We start from the raw sequence: 20,196 nt of genomic DNA, 5'->3' as shown, positions 1-20,196 counted from the left end.
ACATATATGTACATGACGTTATATGGCTGCGGAAATAGACCTTTTCACAAGTGCAGTTTGCCGCATGCGCATCGAGAACAGTGTGTGTGCGTGTGGAACGGCATGTAAATATACGCAAACTGCCACAATATTTTATGCATTTCGGTCGCGTTTAAGTATACTCATAAGATCATCGTAATTTAACAGGAACCCGTATATTGTCAGCCACGCGTAAATAACAATTTGAATGCAAAGAAAACAGTCGCCTTTAATAATCTTGAAAAGCGCGAAAAATGTGCTTTCTCGTCGTGCCGTGAATTTTTACGAAATCGAGGTTTTTCTAATACTGTAACATACAAGATATTTACGAAGATATTTGACGATAAGAAGCTGTCGTTGTATTTGAAAATTTTTTAGTAACAGTTTTGCAGCAACAATCAGGTTCGTTCTAGTTTATAATCGAACAGCTGAAGTTACAACATTCATCGCAAACATAAATTTTCGTGCTTTTTGAGGTTTTTTTTTGCCATCGAAGTTGTATTAACGTTTTATAGAAAAAGAACAATTGAGTTACGTCATGCAAGTTTATAATTTTCATCGTAAAAAGTATATAAAATGATACGTTTAGCTTTGCGTCTTTTTTCTGGATTCTCAACAAAATCAATATCACAATTTTGTTATTACGCGCAGGCACTATATTTGTTTATACAAAGCCTCAGTTAAGTCGAGAATGAAGCTTTTTGTATGAAAAAGGCTTGCTCGCGATTTGGAATTACTGTAGAATAAGCTTTTTCACGCAGCTAAACTTTTGAGGTTAGATGTTGCATATACGTTGAGTGTATATGTATATGTATATATATATATATATATATATATGTGTGTATGTGTATCGAGCAATTTATTTCATAAATTTTTGTTCCAAAGTAAAACAGATTGAACATATTGAATAATTCACTTTTTACTAAGAGAATAAAATGAAAATGAATCCAAGCTTATTATAAAAATTTTTAATAGAATATTCTAGTATTGTTGAAAAATGATGTATTTTTTATATTATTTGCTTAACTCATATGCGCTACACGCGAAGCGTTATCGATCACGCCATATTATAAAAGGTCATCGCGCCAAAGGACCTGAGGAAAAAATTCGAGCGAATTTCTCAAAATGCACCAAAATTAAGCCCCCCCCCCCCCCCCATGTCTGCTTTATTACTCATAACTGTTTTGCATGACTTTTATTTATTTATTTATTTATTTATTTATTTATTTATTTATTTATTTCAGTAGTACGTTTTAACGTGTTGTTAAATTTTACCATTTTCCACGCAGCTAAACCGAAGATAGTATAGAATTATACTAAACAATCAGTTTGCCTGGCGGTTAGATGAAGTGGCCTCTTAGATTAGTTAGAACATTAAGAAGACTCCGTACGTTATTGCAGTAAAAATACGAAAATTATGAATGTTATCGATTACTAAAATTAACGGTGTTTGTAATTCCATCCTTACACACGCATATACATATAGCAGTGCTGTACGTGCCGTTTTTCTATTAAAATGACTAAATTTACTGTGCTTAATTTTTTTTTTAACCGCTTTCACATATAACATTCTGGTAATGGTATGAAAATGCAAAAAGGCGCATGTAAGATAACACATATAAGTAACCGTCTCTATCGGCGTTGAACGAATATCACTGCGTAGATCTATCAATTCCATTCGTATCTTTCCAAATCTCTCGAGAAATAAGAAGAAATAGAAACACTCAGTCCCGCGTCTTCGAGAAACACGTAAGTATATACTTATATCATTCCCGATCGAGCGCAAAAAAATGCGCGGCAATGCTCTGCTGGAGACATCGGCGGCTGCGACCGTCTGCGAGAGAGGGAGAACACGCGCGCACGCGGAGATAAACGCGGACGCGCGCACACACACACATACATGCGCACACGAGTGCAATCCGAAAATAGACACTTGCTGGTCGTTCGTATAGAGGTGTCAAAACACTTTTAACAGCGGCGGCGACGAGGCTGCCGCGTTTTCCATATAACGTTTCCTCGCTCTCGGCGAGGGCGAGAGTACGGATACGAGTGCTGATTTTTAAATTCAGTCTCTACAGCAAAGTGCGTTACAGAGTTTTCGTGTTTTAACCGTTCGCGAGAGCTAGGTTTTACAATATATTTATTAATACACTTTATCTCGTATTCCCACACGACGCGCGGCGTGATAACGACGACGCTTCTCCCGCAGCTTATCGTCGACTTGTTTTCGTGCAATAAGCCATATACAGTTTACTCCGAACATCCGAGAGCCCGCGCGGAGAGAGAGAGACGGAGAGATTGTAGAGCCTGATCTTCTCATTGAGCTCGCGCGCCGCCTCCTCGTATACTTGCTTACTATACACAGTAGAGAAAGATTGTGCGTCAAGCGCGGACTGGATGTGCGTCGTTAACGGTACAGCGGCAGAGTGTTTCGAAAATTTTCATCCCGTCTCTTTCAATCGAGCCTGCAATTATGGGCGACAAACACAGGGTGACGGAAGCGGATCTCGCTGCTTTCAATGCTGGTAATTCAATTTCATTCGAATAATACAGTTCTGGAATTGCGATTGTGAACTTGGCACGCTTCGCGTTATAAAGAGCCGCGATCGCGCCGCATTCCGCAATGTCAATGGCACTGGATCACTATTCTCGGCGGCGAGTGAACTAAATTTTATTTTAATTGCTCGAGTATACGCGCGCCGAGAAAAGTTTTTTTAAAAAGAAAAAAAAGAAAAGATTTTTTTAAATACGCACTTGCAAAAACAATGGAAGAAAGACAATCCGCTATCGTAGTCGTGCAAGCATATATATATATATAGTAAATCACAACGAGATTAGAGGATATGGAAAACAAGTTTGTTCGATCGCTTTTGTTTGTCCTAAAGCACAGATTACATGTCGCAAAGGCCAGAGTGTTGAATTACGACTTTGAATTACTTTAGGCTGTTCCACTTGTGACGTCAGCGCTATTGCTCATATGTTTTTGCATAAGTAGTCGTTCGCAGCTGGAAACTTTTAACTTTGTTTGCGCGCTTTGCGTCGCGTGTGTTTTTGAGCATACCGCCGACGCGCGGCGATCTGATTATATCTATATACTGTCAATTTCATCAGCTCGAACAAATATTTTTAAATTCGTCGCGGCTATTATCTTATCTGAACAAATTTCAAATCCGCGGGTGGTCTCCCCTAGATCGATGGCTTCGATTGCCGACATTGAAAACAGAACACAAGAAGTTTTCATTCTCCTATAATGACAGTCGTATCTCGTGTTTGATAAAAGCTGCGCTCATGTAAAATTTGCAGCGCATCAGAGTACGTTTTTTCTCCGTCGTTTTTTATCTTCACGAGAAAAAAAAAAAAAAAAAAGAAAAAAAAAAAAGAAAAAAGTATAATTCCGAGTATCAACGCGTCTTGAATGTTTTGCATGCACGCGAGATTGAAACTATCTATTGAGCAAGAATTTCTGGGTTGCGGCTCTATGCGTGTTATCGTCCGGTTCTCCAGTTATGCAATCCAAGCGGAGGCGCCTAAAAGCAGTAGGAGATTTGCGTCCTATCTCTATACTTTTGAATTTCAATTTTATGGATAAAAGCGAGAGGGTCGCTGTATAGCCAGAGCTAAGATTAAATTTAACAACAACGAAAAAACTGTTTTGCTTGTAAAGTTAAGGAGCTATACTTGTATTTTTTGTAGCCAATTTCCGCGTTCACTTTGATGCGGAGCCTAATACGCTAGAGCAGAGAATGATCGACAACATGTCGAAACAAATATCCCTTGGCCTGAAAAGGAACGACAGGAGCGAGCAGGATTTGGACAGTTTCAACGAGGGCAATCAGGGCCAGCGCTCGGACAAGCGCGAGCTCAGTCACAGGTAAGGAAATATAACTTTTAGTCTGGAATCGATGGGCTTCTTTTACATTGAAAAAATCTCGCAGGATATTCGTCAACCGAAGCCTGCACCTCGAGAACATCAAGTTCTATGGCTTCGACATGGACTACACACTGGCCGAGTACAAGTCGCCGGAGTACGAGCAGCTTGGCTTCAATTTACTGAAGGACCGTCTGGTTTCGCTGGGCTATCCCAAGGAAATCAGTCGCTTCGAGTACGACCCCAGCTTTCCGGTCAGAGGACTGTGGTTCGACACGCTGTACGGAAACCTGCTGAAGGTCGACGCCTACGGCAACATACTGGTCTGCGTGCACGGATTCGACTTTCTCAAGCAGTGAGTTTTCTCTTTTACACGCGGCGCATACTTAATGAACAAAAAGTAGACGCCAATAACGCACGGCAATCTCTCTCTCTATCTATCTTCAGTTCTCAGGTGTACGAGCTCTACCCGAACAAGTTCTTGCAACTGGACGAGTCCCGAGTCTACGTGCTCAACACCTTGTTCAACTTGCCGGAGACGTACCTGTTGGCCTGTCTGATAGACTTTTTCTCCAACTCGCGCCAGTACACCCGCGAGAAGAGCGGCGTCGGCGTGAAGGAGGGCGAGCTCACCATGAGCTTCAAGAGTATCTTCCAGGACGTGAGGAACGCCGTCGACTGGATCCACATGCACGGGGATCTCAAGACCAAGACCATCGAGAACCTGGACCAGTACATCAAACGGGACGAGAGGCTGCCCATATGCTTGACCAGGATAAAGGAGAGCGGCGCCAAGGTCTTCTTGCTGACCAACAGCGACTACGTCTTCACCGACAAGATCATGACCTACCTCTTCGATTTTCCACACGGCGCTAAGGTATGCATTCATTTCTGCCCTGTTATTGCTTACACCTGTGTAGAGTTCGTTTGGACAGTTTGAAAATTCGATTACAGCCCAACGAGCCTCACAGGAACTGGAAGACCTACTTCGACACGATCGTCGTCGACGCCAAGAAGCCCCTGTTCTTTGGCGAGGGAACCATTCTCAGGCAGGTCGACACAAAGACCGGAGCCTTGAAGTTGGGAACTCACAAAGGTCCCCTGCACACAGGTAAGCATATCGGAGTTAAACTGAAACGCGATTTCGACTGCTGCTATTTTCCTCGCACGACGCCGTATTTTCAGACGAGGTCTACTCGGGAGGCTCTTGCGACGTGTTCACGGAAATGATCGGTGCCAAGGGCAAGGACGTCTTGTACATCGGTGACCACATTTTCGGAGACATACTCAAGAGCAAGAAGATCCGGGGATGGAGAACGTTCCTGATCGTCCCGGAACTCGTCCAAGAATTACACGTCTGGACGGACAAGTGTCAGCTGTTTGCCGAACTTCAAAGCTTGGATGTGATGCTCGGAGAAATGTACAAGTAAGTTGTCGCGCGTCCTTTTCCCTCTTATATCCCGATCACTTGGATCAAGCTCAATTGCAACCCGGTGACTAAAATCGAACTCGGCGATCGCGATTCCTGGAATACATCCAATTCGGCTTGTATGCCGGAAGCACTATAATTAAGCAGCTCTAATTTCACGTTATCGTATTCTTGATTTTCAGAAACTTGGACAGCAGCACGAAGGAAAAACCCGACATTTCGAAACTTAGGGCGTCCATTAGGGACGTCACGCACAGAATGGACCTGGCCTATGGAATGATGGGATCTTTGTTCCGCAGCGGTAGCAGACAAACGTTCTTCAGCAGCCAAGTAGTCAGATACGCCGACCTGTACGCGGCAACGTTCTTGAACCTGATGTACTATCCGTTTTCTTACATGTTCAGAGCACCTGCCATGTTGGTGAGTATCGACAGAGTTTACTTTTCATAAACGTACGATAGTACGGCTTGCTATGATAACTTGAACACTTGTTTTTCGGTAAACAGATGCCTCACGAGAGTACCGTCGCGCACGAGCAACGATTTGTGATGGAAACTCCGACAATTAGCCGCTCCAGAATGTTCAAAATAAAAGAGAATAACGGCGGTCATTTGCAAAGCTATTTCGACGCCGAACAGGACAGGGAGGAGCACGACAATGTTCATAGCACAAATAAAAATGGAAGTAGTTCGAAGGTGAGTGTAGTGTATGTAATACTTGTACGCATGCGAGCTTTGGATTTTTATATACACGTTTACCGAGAACATTGGTCGTTTCAGGATTCGCTGAGCCCGGAAACAGGCTTCGATCAAATTCCGCACGCGAGGCCGGAAACTCCGCGAAACGTGACCCACACTCACGACGACGATTGTAGTGATGAAGACAGCGATTGCGTTAAGCGTTCAGAAGCTTAAAATATGCATATATCGGGAGATTGAGATTTGTTACCATTAAATATGCGGCTATATAAAAGCTGAATTGTTAATTTATATGTAAACGATTTTATGTTGTAACCAGATCTGCCTTTTTTTTTATTTAATAAGGACTATACAAATTTTAATTTTAAACTTATATTTTTGACATTTTTATATCTTTCTCTCAATCCACCAACCACAAAAGTTTTAATCAATAACCGACGAATATACCTACTTGCTTATATACACAGTATAAAATTTTTATTTCTCTTTTCATAATCACGGAAGTACAACAACAGATAAAATATCTGTCACAATATAAATTATTCATAAATATATTTACCTAGACATACACATAATTAAACGCTTCAATATATTAATATGTATTTATAAATGCTTTGGTCAAATAATTACTCTTTCTAAATTTTAAAAAGCCTAAACAAACGAATTTTTGTTCTTTGACGATTTTTGCATTTGATTATTGGACAGTGGGTCGAGTTCTTCAAACAGATCGAGCCATGATTTGGCGCTATTATTTTTGTTCCCTTCCTCCGTCTACAGAAATACGATAAAATTTAAAATATGCATTTGATTTAACAAACATAACGAAAATGTGCTACAAATATATTATCTTACCTTGTTTTTATCCGCGCGAGTGTTTTTCTTTTCGGCTTTGGACGTATCAGTAGCGCTTTTTAAGCTTTGCTTCAAAAGCGACCTGGGAAGAAAAGAATCTTCGTCATCAGGATTCCACAGCATTTCAGGCGTATCCGTGTAACTAGTTTTATTTGTAAGAAGATCGGTTGAGGAACTATTTTCATATTGTGATAAAAATTCTTTCTCCAAATTTTCGTAATATTCTTGATCGTGGGACACATCTTTGTCAGTAGATGAAAGTCCAGCACTGTTTTGACTCTTTAAATTCTTCGAAACAGTAGTATCAGATATTTTTTCTGAAAATATAAATAATACAATCATGAAATATGCTAATATTAGAAACAAAAAAAAAATGTTTCGGTATCAATTTGTGAAGGATATACCGAAAAAGTCCGTGACCAATTCATTTACACCAGTATTGTCCAGTGGAGATATATCATTATCAGGTATCAATAAACTAGTGCTAAAAAACAATTTATCATAAGTACTTCGAAAATGAAAATAGAACATTCAGGATATTAATCATATGTTATAGACTAACTTTTCATTGGAAGAGTCCTTATTTTCTTTCTTGCTTTTCTTTTTACCATCATTGTCTTTGGTGTCCGCTGATGTTGCTTTATGGAGTTCCTCTGGAGATACTCTATTTCCATACTTATTTTCAAAGACTTTAGAGACACTGGAATAAGTTTTTGCCGATTTTTCGGTGCAAGTCAGAAAATTATTTTGATAGAAACTCAATGAGTGATTCAACATATTGCATCGTGCTGCTGCAAGAAGATCTACTTTTTGCAAACAATCCAGTGCCAACTTATCAAAAGTCATTTTACCTCTGTATAAAAAAAAAATGTCATCAAACCTGGTGTTAAAAAACAAAATTTAAAGTTATCAAAAAAGTTGATACATACCTGCGTACCTGATCTTGCACCTTTTTAAACTTTTCTAGTTGTTTGTTTGCATCTGGATCCAGCTGAAGTGACACATTTTTCATCCAAGACAAAGCTGCTCTGTACTCAGTTCTAGCTTTTTCCATAGCTATCACATTTTGAAGGGTATCTCCTATAGCTCGTTGGCGAAATGTTTCAAGTTCTTGGTAAAACCTCATCAAAGGCTCATGCAACAGCAACTGCTGCTGGGCACAGAAGACAAGAGATTTTCCTACAGCTGACATAGCATCTCCAGCTCGTATTTTATCTTCTTCGCTATGTTTCTTCAAAAACCTCCCCATAGAGTTAGTTTCTTCAGCCAAACCTGGGTAATACAAATCAAGCAGTTAGTTTGTAGTTAACAGATGAAACATAATTTACTATTCTCTTAAATTTGACTACTTTTAATAAAAATTAACTTACAACATATGGACTCCTGATATTTGTCTATGATTCTTTGTATGAGTGTACATGATGTTTGAATATTTCGAAATAGTTCTAACTTGGCATCTAATTGAGCATCAGAAGATACAATACATTCATCTTCCTTTCTTCCAAATTTTCTTGAAAGAGTTTGTTTAGTTATCCAATATTGATGCTGCATTGTAATCCTGAATTCAAAAAGAATAATATTATTTTATAAAGTTGTTGATTATTGTATGTTCCAGCGAGGATCATAAACGTAAACAAACGTAAGAATATCACTAAATAGTAAATCTTAATGTATGTATAGAGCTTTGATAAATGGACGTGAAACGTATAAAAAAAAAAATTGAAGTGCAGTAGAAATATTGATTATAGCAGTCACCTATTAACGTATGTCAAGTCGAGCTAAAATCCAAGCACAAACGAGCTCATCGCATCCCAGCGCTTTTTCGGAGCAAATTATACGCCACTAATTGACCGCAGTACAATGCGGCATTTTATCGTTGCAGAAACCATAAAAACGTAAAACTTTTATCAGTTATCGATTTTAAATGTTTGTTTGTGTTTATGCGTAAGGGCCATAGCACACGTTTGACAGCTACGTCGACATTACATTGGCTATATATATATAGTTGAAAAAAGCTTCGAGGCGGGGGCGCTTTTGTCGGACTCCTATATGATTCTAGATTACACGATTCGAGAAACGCCCACTCGAATTTAATTAGCCTCGTTATATGCGTTATCTCGCGACAGCGCGATAAAGCGCCAGTATTAATTAGAGTATATATAGAGAGGAACGTCAAAAGGGCCGGAATAGGTATATAAATCGACGAGATAATTATTATTATTGACATTTTGACGGATTCTCGAATTTCGCGAACCGCGAGATGGCGCAAAGGCGCTTCGAAGGTAACGCGACAATATCTATGTCAGATCATGTGTCCAGGCCCTTAGTTTGCTAGTCTGCTTGCAAAATAGAATCCCAATACAGTAAATAGACAAAAGTGCACTTGGCGACAGGAGTCTAGTATTTGTTTATCGCGACGATTTAGATTAGTAAAGTCGGCCGGATACACCCTTGCGTTCGTCGTTCGGCTGATCCGATGTTTCGCCCATAGTCTCGAAGTGATTCACTCGATTTGGGCTCAGCCAACGACCTAACTACGTGTTTTTGAGGGGGTATTTCACGCAAACTCGCGAGATAATCATGTAAAAGGCTGGTGATTAAGGAAAGGTAAGTGTGTTTCTGTGATTATTCACTTGATCCTCGGATGTTCGGCTGACGGAGGTTCATCATTTTTTCTAGGAAATTATATCTGACTCTTGATTGTCAATTACCAAGTGCTCTACTTCATTTGATAGACGTGGGAGGTGTTGCAAATACAGGAAACTCGTGAGTACTGCTTGTCTTGTGTTTCTTTCAAAAGCTTGCTTGATATCTTATATTTGGACGAGAAAGCATTGAGAATAGTAGAATAACTCGTTTACATGGTTACGTGTAAATGATCATATATGAGCACTCGAAACCGCTGTATTAGTGAAAGCACTATTGATTTATATATGTTACTTTAATGTGTAAATATATCCACAAGAAAAGCTCATTTCTTTGTTTAGATTTACACTGTTATCTGATACCACAAATACTGCAGTGATGAAGGATATGGCAACTAAAATTGCTGAACTCAAGTTTGAGGCACCTCTAGCGTGCTTTGAAGAAGAAGAATCAACTACGATCAGAAATATGAATATTTTTTCTGGTAAACCGCATTTTTATTTTTAAATGATATTGCTTTGCGGAATCTTGGCATATTTTCTCAAATTTTCCTAATTTTTTTTTTTTAGACCATATCTTAGACGTTAATTTAGAAAGGAATTTTGTGGAAAATAGAAAAACAAATACCACTGCAAATACCCATGAAACTTCGGATATTATTCAAGAGGGATCATTTAGCCCATTTAGTGGCAGTCTTGAAGATTTAGTAAATACTTTTGATGAAAAAATTACTACATGTTTTAGAGACTATGGCACCAATGTTGAATCTCTAGCTCCTGTACAAGTTCGCTCTCAAGAAGAAATTATGAATGAATGCCAGTAAGCAATTGATACTATCATAATTGTTTTTGTAATAAAAAATATATTTCATTTATAAATCAATTTTTCAGAATGTGGTGGACTATAACTGGTACATTTGGTAATATTTTGCCAATAGATTGGAGCAAATCTTATGCTAGAAAATTGCATGTGCCAACTTTAAATCTAAATGAATCAGCTAAATCATTTGATGGGTAACATATTATAATATTTATAAAAATTGATAATACATTTATTATTGTCCTTACAACTAATCAATTTTCACTTCATTTATAGAAATGGATTAGAAGATTTAAGTAGTGAAGATGAAGCTGTAGCTACTGACTTAGACATGCATGCTTTGATACTCTCTAGTCGTAACGATAATTATAATGTTGAAGAGCCAGTAAAAACTGCTGATGAAGTATTAAAAGAAATTGATGATATAATGCAAGAAAGCCCATCATCAGATGTATCTATGAATTCTGATTCACTTGGAGCCAATGAAGCCTTGGAGAGAAGTAAAGAGGTTCTATCATCTCCCCTTCATGAAAAAAGTATGTATTGATATTTTATTTCAAATCATTTTAAGTAATGTATAATTTATTAATAATTGAATACTCTTTAGATTTGCAACAATATAGTTTGAAGCAACTATCTGATTTGCTGGCTGAAATGGATTCTTTGATATCTGCTTTGAGTGAAACTTTAATAAGCGAACTTGCTTTAAGAGATGAGCTTGAATATGAAAAAGAATTGAAAAATCAGTTTATTTCACTATTGCTTGCAGTACAAAATCGTCGAAGACAACACCATGTAGCAAAAAAGCGAAACCAATTACAAAATGGAACTAGTCCATTGCTTCAACGCAAGTCTATTCAAGAGTCAAAGGTATGATTTTAAACCTTTTATAATCAATACACTTAGTTTCCACTATGCCGAGTTCTGAAATTTTTGTTTCAGTATTTAACAACTGTTATTCCTTATCATACGGATAATGGTCTTCTTGATACTCAAGCTTTACAAGTCTTGATAAAAAGTATGTCCATTTTGAAATTACTCACATTTGTATTTCATAAACAAAAGTATCCTCCGCTAACATTATCAATTTTATAATAATTGTTTTAGTTTTGAAAGCTATTAATGAAGACAGTCCTGCTGTTCCTGCATTATTGACAGACTACATTCTTAAAGGTAATTTTACCATATATCAATTGCCATATTTAAATATCAAGAACGTTTTATTTATGTTTGAGAAAGAAATATGGATGTCACAACTCATACTTACTTTTTTTCTTCTAGTCCTGTGCCCAACTTAAAGGATTTCGTTGCCATTCCTATATATCTACAGATCTTTGAATGAGATCGCGATCAATATTATTTATCTGCTTTTAGATATAGTCCATTACTACACAAAAGTATGCGCGCGCACAATCACGCATTTAAAACAAGATTCAACCAAACGATTGATGTATTGTTGATTAATTTGCGTATAATGATCAAATTTTAGCAACGTAATGTTCGTTAATAATCAGTTGATTCTCTAGTCCATTTTTACATATTTAACGCATCATTGATAAATATGTAGCGTAAACATGACTATTCGCCTCAATATACTGCATTTGGTTAAAATATCGCGTATTGCTATATATCTTTATCACTATATGTTGATAAATTACGCCGGAAAGTATCCTGCGCAAATTCAATTGAATAAAGTAAAGTATTGTAAGCCCAGAATAAGTTGAAATTGTAATATATTGCGTAAAACAAGGAAAGCTTGTTCTTTTTATTAGAACAAAACCAAAATCCATGCAACAAAAGTAATTTTTCATGTTACTAAGCATGTAGCATTTATGATATTCATCTATAACATTTAGTGACGTACTATCTGTTTCTTTTCTACAAGTAAAAACAATTACTGTTATACATATAGACTAGATTGAAAATAAATGGTACTAATAAGAGGCGAACGGTTTTTTAAATTCCGCTTTTCTTTGATGGTGTTCTTAACGTTCATAAATATGCCTTTCGTCGTAAAATATGCGCCAGAATGTATTTATTGTTGATGAATAATCCATTATATTACAATTTCAACTAACTTTATTGAAGTTCTATTGCCATCATTTTGTCATTTAGAAAATAGGCGTATCAATACCTTGAGAATATTATTCGTACCTATACGTATAAAAATCGTGTTAATCTACAGTTTTACTGCTGCACTGCATGTCAGTTCATCGTATATTGGCGAATCCTAGACATAATAAATAATATTTTAACTCTGCCATGACTTGTGTGACGTTTTTCAACCAAGACAGATACTTGGTGTCAGTGAAGTATTACACTCTATATGTATAATTTTATTATAAACCATACAACTAGTAACAGCTCTCAATTAAAATGTGTATCCATATATTTATTTGTATAATTTATGTTAAAGAATCAAAAAATTTGTCATCTATGCTTAGTTTTAATAAAACCATATACTTATGTTTAAATATTTATTTCGCACTTGTAGTATGATGTACCTAATATGTATGATGCTCTGGAATTCTAATTTGCAGTAGTTCAATTTGTAAGCAAATATTCATACTGACAATTTAATTATATTTAAAAGCTAACAGTCAAGTTTCACAATAACATTCTTTACTATATTTATTTATTCATTGTTTATATACAAATAATATTCAAAATTTTAACATGATCAATCCAAGCTAGAATAAGTTTGTATCTTCTTTGCTCTTGGATCATCTGGTCTTATAACTAAAACAAAAATAAATTAGTATTAAAAAACTATTTTTACTTATTATTATTCCTATATTCTCAAGACTATTTATTTAGTACAACAGCATTATAGTTCTTTAACATCTTAGAAGAATCAAAAGAATAACTGCACATAATAAATTGCTGTTAAAAATTGATTAAAACAAATATAGTAAATTTGCACAAGATTCACTTACCCATATATCTTGTCTTATATTTTTCAGTCCACCCGTAATTTCTGTCTATATATAGATAAGAGCAAAAGGCGATACAAATTCCAAAAACTGCTAATCCACTGCTTGCCATTACCTCAGGTATTTCAGTCCATCCTTGCCTCCATAGAGCTTTTACTCTGCCCACTATACATAACCAAATTTGATATATTTTAAATCACAGGTTTGATTTGTGTATTTACAACTTTTAAATGAAACTTGTGCAAAGCCATGTTACAAAGTTTTACCAAGTTTAAAAGAAGTATGTAGTGACAATGGTCAATTTCAAAATACATTTGTGCACTTCTGAGACAATAGCAATCACTAATTTGTCTCATGGTTAACTATGTAAAAGATACATTTTTTATACTTATGTCAACATGAAAGGATTCAATGTAAATATTTAGTATCGATTTCAGTATTATGATTGACCTATTATGTAAACTTAATAACCCTACTTTTGCCATACTAAATATTTAGTTGACTAGAAGAACAGATTTTTATCTTGCTTTTTTTCAATTATGTTCTAGTAAGAGAAAAAAAATCATATACGTCATGACTTGAAAAAGTAAGGTTCACGTGTAAAAAAGCAGAATGTTAAGAGTGCTGGTGTAGATAAAAAAATCACAAATAAAGTATATTAACATTGGATAAAATAAACTAAACAGGTTTACCTTTTGACACGAGAACCATTGTAAGCAGTTAGAATTTCAATAAAGTAATTTAGAATATCGGTTTTTTGGCCAAAATTATATGCACTAATGTTTTAGTATATTTCAGATTACAGCCCTCAGTCACAGCCTCGACGGCTCATACGGCGAGACTAAAGAGTAAAGATACTAATAAGAAATAAGGAACGCAGCCAGCTGCTCACTGATCATACATGTATATAGATGGTCCAAATCCGTGTTCCATACTTTCTTCTATTGTTCAAATGATTTATTGATAATTAATTGATAAGAAATTATTTAAGAGAATTTAATGTTTATACATACATACATTTTATTATTCTTATAGATTATACATTTTCGTTTAGCATTGGTATATATAATATACATGCAGTGTCATTACATAAAATACAAGTATTTATAAAAAATAAATACTTGTAAAACTTTTCATGGAAAATATTATTTTTATAAATATTTACATCTTTGATAACGTCTTTGGTTTTATAGTTGTAATACTTTAAAAGTCGTGTTTTTAAGTATAAAAAGACTAGAGTAAAATAATGCGAATTTAGAATTTCCCATGATTTGTATTAATATCACATGGAATTCCATAATTTTGAATTATTTTTGTTTTCTTTTGCAATTCTTTCAGTAAAGCATGAGAGTGTTCTTCCAAAAAATCTATTCTTTCGGCCCGTTTGGCATTGATTTTTTGTAATTTGATAAGTTGTTTATATAGATTTTCTTTATCCAACACATCATACATTTTGGCGTTTCCAATTTCGTTCAAACTTGAATTCTGGCTATGAGATTCTACGACAAAGATTGATAGTTATTAGAATTACAGCAATAACGTACATACGTGCACTTTTGGTAAACTACTAAAACCTCAAATACGTTGAAATTTTACCTTTTAATGCAGACTCCTCGCAATTGGCACAATTTTCCGAAGATGAAGCATCAGGCAAAGATTTATTATTTTCCGTTTTCGTACGGCGTAAGTACACTTCTCGATTCATTTCTCTGATCGCTAATTCATATCTTTTGCGTAATATATATTTTTCTCCTTCTAAGTCTTCCAACTGGTATAAGAGCGTTTGATTGTATAACGTTAGTTCGGCTATATACTTTGCTAATACATTGCACTCTTCACTTCTTTTGATTTTTTCACGAGATAAATTTTGTTCCAGACTTGCAATATCCTCCATACATTTTTTAATCCTTTGCTCTAGTGGATGCTGACTGTTTTCGAGAATGTGATACTTTGATTGTATATTTGTAAAGTTACATTGTAATTGCACATTTTTATCAGTTAGTTTTTGTGTAAAATCAAGCATTTGAATTTCGCGCTGCCGTAAAGCTTCGATATCTGCTTGGAAATCCGCCTTTTCAAGTTGCAGACGCTTCAACTCGACTTCGAGAGCACAGAGACGTTGTTCCTTACTGTAAAATAAATTGTTATCAATATTACATCGAATTAATAGCTTTACGGTTTTTAGGAAATAATCTTACGTTTCTAGGTGTTTATTTAATGTCTCCATCTGAGATAATTGACTTTCCAAAGTTTGAACCTTTTCTTTCTCCCTTTCAAGAGATGCTCTTAAAAAATTTACCTCTGTTTTGCATTCGGTGAATTCCCTTTGTAAACTGTGAATTTGAGAAATAAGTAAGTGATTTTCTTTATCTGCAATACGCTGCCTGTCTAACAATATGTCGTATTCTTTTTGTAATTTTATGCGCGTGTTTTCCGCATCTTCGATCACATGACGTTCCATAATTAATCGAGCTTGTTGTTCCTTCAGTTGTTGATCTAAAATCGTTACTTTATTCTCATCAGTTTTATTTACCATTTTGATTTTATCATTGACTTGTGATTGGAGAAATTCACATTGATTTTTCAACTCCGTATTTTTAGCCTGAAATTGAAATAAAATATAACTTATTTTACGTAGAGATACATATCTACATATGTTTAATAAAGTGAGCTTCATGGTTACCAGGCATTCATTTAATTTAGCCTGAGATTCTTCTTGAGCATCAGTGATGATTTTTAATCTATTTTGTGCCCACTTTAGTTTCATTTCTTTAGCATTGTCACTATCTCTGTGTCGTTCAATTTGGTTACGTAGCTGCATTATTTCTGAACATTTACTGTTCATTTCAGTAGCCAGTTTAGAAATATCGTGCTCTGCTCTTTGTAATTTTTTTTGTAATCCTGCATTTTCTTTCAAAGCTTCTTGGTGCTTTTTCTCCACTAACTTTATTGATCTGAAAAAAATAAAGAATGTATGATATAACTTTTGCTAAGAATGACTTGTAAACATAAAAATGATGATTCTCACTTTTGAGCTTCAAGCAAACGTTTTTCTCCAGTAGCATAATTCATAACTGATCTCTCTTTCTCCATCTGAGAAATAGTATAATTTTTTGAAATATTATTATACTTTTCCTTTAATGTTTGCAATTCATCCTTCAGCACTGAGCATATTTTACAAAACTTCATTTCATTGGAATAAATACTTTCCCTACGAATTTGTTCTGATTCTTCAAGTTTTTTTAGAAGTTCCTCTTTAATGTTTTCCAAAAAATCATAATTTTTGAGAAGATGAAAGTAGCACAAATATAAATTGAATACATTAGAGTTAGATAAAATATCGTTTTCATGGCTCTTATTCCTAGAATCTACAGTTAATCTTAATTTTTTATCTTCAGAGGAACTTGAATACTGCAAGACTTGATTAGCATTAGAACATGATAAAAGTTGATAGTTTCTTTCTTTGAACATTGAATACAATGTTTTTATCATGAAGAAAAATTGATTTTCACAATCAGAGCTAATTTCCAAATCATTATTATGATGTAATATTCTGTGTTGTTGTAATATAAACGGATCTTTCATAGGTATACATAGATTTTTAATTGGTTGCAGCAAAATCAATCTGTCATTCTCTTTTAAATTATTAAAGTTAAAACGTAAATTTGTTCCATACTTCTTTTGTAAATATTTTAAATGCTTCCTTAACAGAGCATCCCTATGCGAAGCCTTCATATTTTCTGGGTTTGTCTTAAGTACCTGCAAAAACAAAATTTAAAGTTTTATTACTGACTTGTATAAAGAAATCAGTTTTTGTACAAGTAACCAACGATATTAAGTATATGCAATAATTCACATACCAAAGCACAAAAACTGCAGCGATTGAATAAAAATGATGTATTTACAAAATAAGTATTTTTTATTGATCTATATATTATCCTGTATACTCCTCTGTATTATTTTTTGTGCCACGTCGTTCTCGGCGACCATTATTGTTATCAAGAACAATCTCTGTAACTTAGAGAAATTTTAAGCGTATATACGCATACTATACACTTTCGTTGTTTTTAATGGTTGAATTTCGTACGGTTAAAAACGAAAATACTTAAGTAGTAGATTCACATACTTCACTTCATACTGTCAGAACCTCAGATACGTAAATCAATAAAGTGTTTTCAAACACATTGATTCATCAAGGCCGGCACAACACACCCGAACAAGAAACGAAAAACGTTAACATATAGAGCGTATATCTATATATATGGGCAGTCTGGACCTGCGCAGATATGACCTAACCTTAGCCGAGTAAGTATTCTGCGTATTTTCGGCAAACAGGTATCGGCTGAGGCCCGTTTGTTTTTCCATGTCAAGAACAAGCGGCACTTCTAGAACTGGAATTTTTCATTTGTTTACGTTAAATTTAATTCCGCTCGAAGAGTGAACGGACGTCGGTAACGACTTTATTAGAACCACATATAGTGTTTAGTATATTAGAGATTAATAATTACACTCAGTCATCATGATTAAAAATCTTGAGAAAACATTGAGCGATTTGGAAAAAATGGAATTAGAAGTAAGTAACTTTTCATTTGCCAAAACTTGAATATCAGTGCAAGATTTATGTTACATATATTAATTATCCAATAAGCAAAAACTGTTTATAATTATACTTACACCCTAGAGATGATATTTTGTTTTTCTTCGTTAGATCTTTCAAAAATTAGAACTAAAATTGATTATTTGGAGTTTAAATCAAGTATCAAAGATTTAACATTCCATACCTTTTGTTAAATCCATCTGAAATAATGTAAACAAATTTTGAGGTTAAAGTAACTGTTTTTGATTTTCTGTTCAATATATGCATTTGTCAGTCCAATCCAGTTGCAAATCAAAGCTTTATGATCAAACTTTACAGTTTTTCACGTTATGAGTTTATTTGTAAAATATTTCAACGTATTTTACAACTTAAAACCATGCAAAAGTATTAATAAAAATTACATCTTTTCCACAGACGTCAGAGGGTGTTATACCGGCACAAATGTATTCTCAAATGCTTGCCATATATTTATACCAAAATGAACTGTAAGTATTAGAAAAATATTTTCACAACACTAGGTAGTACAATTTTCATTTCATTATACAATACTTTTTTTAGATGTAATGCCAAGTATCTGTGGAAAAGAATCCCAATGATTGTAAAAGAGAATAGCACAGACTTGAAAAACATATGGACTGTGGCACAAAAAATGTGGTTGCGCGATTGGCCAGCAGTTTATGCTGCTTTAGATTGTAGCTGGAACAAAATTGTAGAAGAAATCATGCTTGCGCTGAAAGGTACATAATCATTCATACCAATTCTAGGACAATTGCATGAGTTAGCAATCAAAATGCAAAATATAACAATGACGAAATTTTGTTTCAGAACGTATAAGAGACCGAGCTCTCACTCTCATCGGCGACGCCTACTCGTTTCTCGACATCAACACACTCGCTAGTATGATCGGCGCAACTCCCGATGATTCTCGACAAATAGCCACCTCGAAGGGCTGGACCATCACCGGGAACATGGTAAAGCCAAGTAAGGTTTGCAAGCCACAGACATCTGCTCACGAGGCGATAACGGAAGACCAGCTGTATAAGTTAACGCAGTTTGTATCTTTCTTAGAAAATTAGGTATTGTAAGGTTTTATGATATGAAATTATTTAAATAAAAAAAAAAAACGTTTTCACTAAATACGCAGTCAGGTATCTGAACTACAACTACTTCTACTACTACTATACCTTGGAATTTTTCAATCATTCATGATTTATGCTGATTTTTTAAGTTGTTTTGTAGTAATTGAGACTATGGATATTCAAGATGAAAAACGAAGTAAATCATGGATAAGTCGTAAATGAATGCTAGCGACTTCGTTAGCATAAGTTTATTAACTTTGAATAATAAATATGCGTGTATAGTAGATTGAAATCGGTAATTTTCGATCTCGTATTAGCTTAATCGCACATTAAATGCGATTTTTTTTTTTCAAAATACGCATGATATAACTCACTGAACTACGTGTATTGGCTACTTTGGCTCGTTAGCATGTCCGTTTATTATAATAAACATTTAAATATTCAATAGGATCAATTGCAATCACGTAACAATTGTTCGACAATCATCACTAAACGAATACTCATAAAATGGTCAATTTGTATCGTCTGAAAATAGACGCGTTAAAAAAAAAAAAAAAGAAATAAATCTAAAATAGCCAATATCAAATGCATACAGATATCTAATTATTCATGCACGAAAGCCGTCGACTCAGTATCATAGCATTGAACTCTCCAGCTCGACGGCGCGCCAACGACTTTCAGGAAAATCAACGTCAAAATACCTGCGAGAACTCGATTGCCATAGAGCTATTATAATAGAGAACAGCATAATTGCCGACGAAATAATTTCCATATTATATTCACAATATACTCTCGATAAAAGCGCACAACTTCTCGATACCGCAACGCCTTACAACGCATATAAAAAGTCACTCGCACGTTCGAATATACACGTACTACCGCAGAGCTTGTGTAAGAATTTGCGTAAGCACTTACGTAAGAGCCGGGAAATTTCGCTGAAGAATGAAGAAAAAGGAAGAAAAAAATTCGTCAATGGGCCCACATCCTAGATCGAAGGCTTTGCTCTAAAAGTCCAACAAGTCGAATAAGTTAGCGAAAACATCTGTCATTGCCGCTGCTTTCATACATTTCCAGCGAGTGTTTGATTCGATTAATTGATTATTTCCCGGCAGGATGTAACGGTGCGAACTCGAGAGAGGTAAATGCCCTGCTTCGACGCTCGCAAGTCCTCACACATCGGAGAGTCACGCACGGCTCACGGATTATTCACACATGTTACAAGTCTCTCGTATTCGGTGCGTGCGCGCTGCTTCGAAA

At 35.3% G+C, this 20,196-nt stretch overlaps 6 protein-coding genes across 13 annotated transcripts; 3 read left to right on the top strand and 3 right to left on the bottom strand.

Annotated features, from left to right (window-relative positions):
* Positions 1-22: 22 nt before the first annotated feature.
* Positions 23-6,386, top strand: LOC100121482 (cytosolic purine 5'-nucleotidase). Of its 8 annotated transcripts, none has more exons than XM_032595898.1 (10): positions 53-420; positions 1,263-1,405; positions 3,712-3,889; positions 3,954-4,241; positions 4,334-4,763; positions 4,841-4,997; positions 5,072-5,312; positions 5,498-5,735; positions 5,822-6,010; positions 6,095-6,386. In XM_032595898.1, exons 2-10 carry the CDS (start codon positions 1,363-1,365, stop codon positions 6,227-6,229), a joined length of 1,899 nt encoding a protein of 632 aa, XP_032451789.1. In that variant the 5' UTR covers positions 53-420; positions 1,263-1,362; the 3' UTR covers positions 6,230-6,386. The 8 variants fall into 8 exon arrangements, with proteins under 8 accessions (XP_008202722.1, XP_032451789.1, XP_032451788.1 ...); XM_032595897.1 differs by having other exon boundaries at positions 54-420; positions 1,266-1,405; XM_032595900.1 differs by having other exon boundaries at positions 54-420; positions 1,263-1,767.
* Positions 6,326-8,863, bottom strand: LOC100121464 (islet cell autoantigen 1). The gene is made up of 7 exons (XM_001605027.6): positions 8,621-8,863; positions 8,236-8,423; positions 7,795-8,137; positions 7,428-7,718; positions 7,270-7,349; positions 6,866-7,182; positions 6,326-6,784 (listed from the first exon to the last, which is right to left on the bottom strand). Exons 2-7 carry the CDS (start codon positions 8,414-8,416, stop codon positions 6,665-6,667), a joined length of 1,332 nt encoding a protein of 443 aa, XP_001605077.1. The 5' UTR covers positions 8,417-8,423; positions 8,621-8,863; the 3' UTR covers positions 6,326-6,664.
* Positions 8,864-8,928: 65 nt separating this feature from the next.
* On the top strand, positions 8,929-12,810 carry LOC100121445 (fasciculation and elongation protein zeta-2). The gene is made up of 10 exons (XM_031922302.2): positions 8,929-9,472; positions 9,545-9,631; positions 9,853-9,995; positions 10,081-10,330; positions 10,402-10,524; positions 10,607-10,866; positions 10,938-11,200; positions 11,273-11,348; positions 11,438-11,503; positions 11,612-12,810. Exons 3-10 carry the CDS (start codon positions 9,890-9,892, stop codon positions 11,626-11,628), a joined length of 1,161 nt encoding a protein of 386 aa, XP_031778162.1. The 5' UTR covers positions 8,929-9,472; positions 9,545-9,631; positions 9,853-9,889; the 3' UTR covers positions 11,629-12,810.
* Positions 12,811-12,935: 125 nt separating this feature from the next.
* Positions 12,936-14,129, bottom strand: LOC103315525. The gene is made up of 3 exons (XM_031922306.2): positions 13,956-14,129; positions 13,267-13,428; positions 12,936-13,069 (listed from the first exon to the last, which is right to left on the bottom strand). Exons 1-3 carry the CDS (start codon positions 13,972-13,974, stop codon positions 13,011-13,013), a joined length of 240 nt encoding a protein of 79 aa, XP_031778166.1. The 5' UTR covers positions 13,975-14,129; the 3' UTR covers positions 12,936-13,010.
* A 129-nt stretch (positions 14,130-14,258) lies between these two features.
* On the bottom strand, positions 14,259-17,477 carry LOC100121426 (coiled-coil domain-containing protein 186). The gene is made up of 6 exons (XM_001604991.6): positions 17,124-17,477; positions 16,292-17,022; positions 15,947-16,217; positions 15,462-15,865; positions 14,860-15,392; positions 14,259-14,762 (listed from the first exon to the last, which is right to left on the bottom strand). Exons 2-6 carry the CDS (start codon positions 16,996-16,998, stop codon positions 14,518-14,520), a joined length of 2,160 nt encoding a protein of 719 aa, XP_001605041.2. The 5' UTR covers positions 16,999-17,022; positions 17,124-17,477; the 3' UTR covers positions 14,259-14,517.
* LOC100116016 (COP9 signalosome complex subunit 8) lies at positions 15,397-18,997 on the top strand. The gene is made up of 4 exons (XM_001605462.4): positions 15,397-17,836; positions 18,275-18,345; positions 18,419-18,597; positions 18,686-18,997. The coding sequence occupies exons 1-4, from the start codon at positions 17,783-17,785 to the stop codon at positions 18,934-18,936; spliced, it is 555 nt and encodes a 184-aa protein (XP_001605512.1). The 5' UTR covers positions 15,397-17,782; the 3' UTR covers positions 18,937-18,997.
* Positions 18,998-20,196: the final 1,199 nt, after the last annotated feature.

Source organism: Nasonia vitripennis, chromosome 1 (genome assembly GCF_009193385.2).
Source record: "Nasonia vitripennis strain AsymCx chromosome 1, Nvit_psr_1.1, whole genome shotgun sequence".
NCBI lineage: Eukaryota > Metazoa > Arthropoda > Insecta > Hymenoptera > Pteromalidae > Nasonia > Nasonia vitripennis.
Note: the sequence above shows the minus strand (reverse complement) of the source record. Positions and strands in the feature narration are given on the sequence as shown.

Bases quoted from the DNA above. Each gene is read 5' to 3' on its own strand.
- LOC103315525 (XM_031922306.2), bottom strand. The intron at 13,070-13,266 runs GTAAGTGAATCT...TTTTTGTTTTAG, and splicing joins ATATAAGACAAGATATATGG to TTATAAGACCAGATGATCCA.
- LOC100121426 (XM_001604991.6), bottom strand. From the start codon at position 16,998: ATGAAGGCTTCGCATAGGGATGCTCTGTTAAGGAAGCATTTAAAATAT. The intron at 16,218-16,291 runs GTGAGAATCATC...TATTTTTTTCAG, and splicing joins CGTTTGCTTGAAGCTCAAAA to ATCAATAAAGTTAGTGGAGA. The intron at 15,866-15,946 runs GTAACCATGAAG...TTTCAATTTCAG, and splicing joins CTAAATTAAATGAATGCCTG to GCTAAAAATACGGAGTTGAA.
- LOC100121482 (XM_016984186.1), top strand. From the start codon at position 3,434: ATGTTTTGCATGCACGCGAGATTGAAACTATCTATTGAGCAAGAATTT. The intron at 3,890-3,953 runs GTAAGGAAATAT...AAAATCTCGCAG, and splicing joins AAGCGCGAGCTCAGTCACAG to GATATTCGTCAACCGAAGCC. The intron at 5,313-5,497 runs GTAAGTTGTCGC...CTTGATTTTCAG, and splicing joins ATGCTCGGAGAAATGTACAA to AAACTTGGACAGCAGCACGA.
- LOC100121445 (XM_031922302.2), top strand. From the start codon at position 9,890: ATGAAGGATATGGCAACTAAAATTGCTGAACTCAAGTTTGAGGCACCT. The intron at 10,525-10,606 runs GTAACATATTAT...CTTCATTTATAG, and splicing joins TCAGCTAAATCATTTGATGG to AAATGGATTAGAAGATTTAA. The intron at 11,201-11,272 runs GTATGATTTTAA...TTTTTGTTTCAG, and splicing joins AGTCTATTCAAGAGTCAAAG to TATTTAACAACTGTTATTCC.
- LOC100121464 (XM_001605027.6), bottom strand. From the start codon at position 8,416: ATGCAGCATCAATATTGGATAACTAAACAAACTCTTTCAAGAAAATTT. The intron at 8,138-8,235 runs GTAAGTTAATTT...TGTATTACCCAG, and splicing joins ATATCAGGAGTCCATATGTT to GTTTGGCTGAAGAAACTAAC. The intron at 6,785-6,865 runs GTAAGATAATAT...GTATTTCTGTAG, and splicing joins CTCGCGCGGATAAAAACAAG to ACGGAGGAAGGGAACAAAAA.
- LOC100116016 (XM_001605462.4), top strand. From the start codon at position 17,783: ATGATTAAAAATCTTGAGAAAACATTGAGCGATTTGGAAAAAATGGAA. The intron at 18,346-18,418 runs GTAAGTATTAGA...TACTTTTTTTAG, and splicing joins TATTTATACCAAAATGAACT to ATGTAATGCCAAGTATCTGT. The intron at 18,598-18,685 runs GTACATAATCAT...ATTTTGTTTCAG, and splicing joins AATCATGCTTGCGCTGAAAG to AACGTATAAGAGACCGAGCT.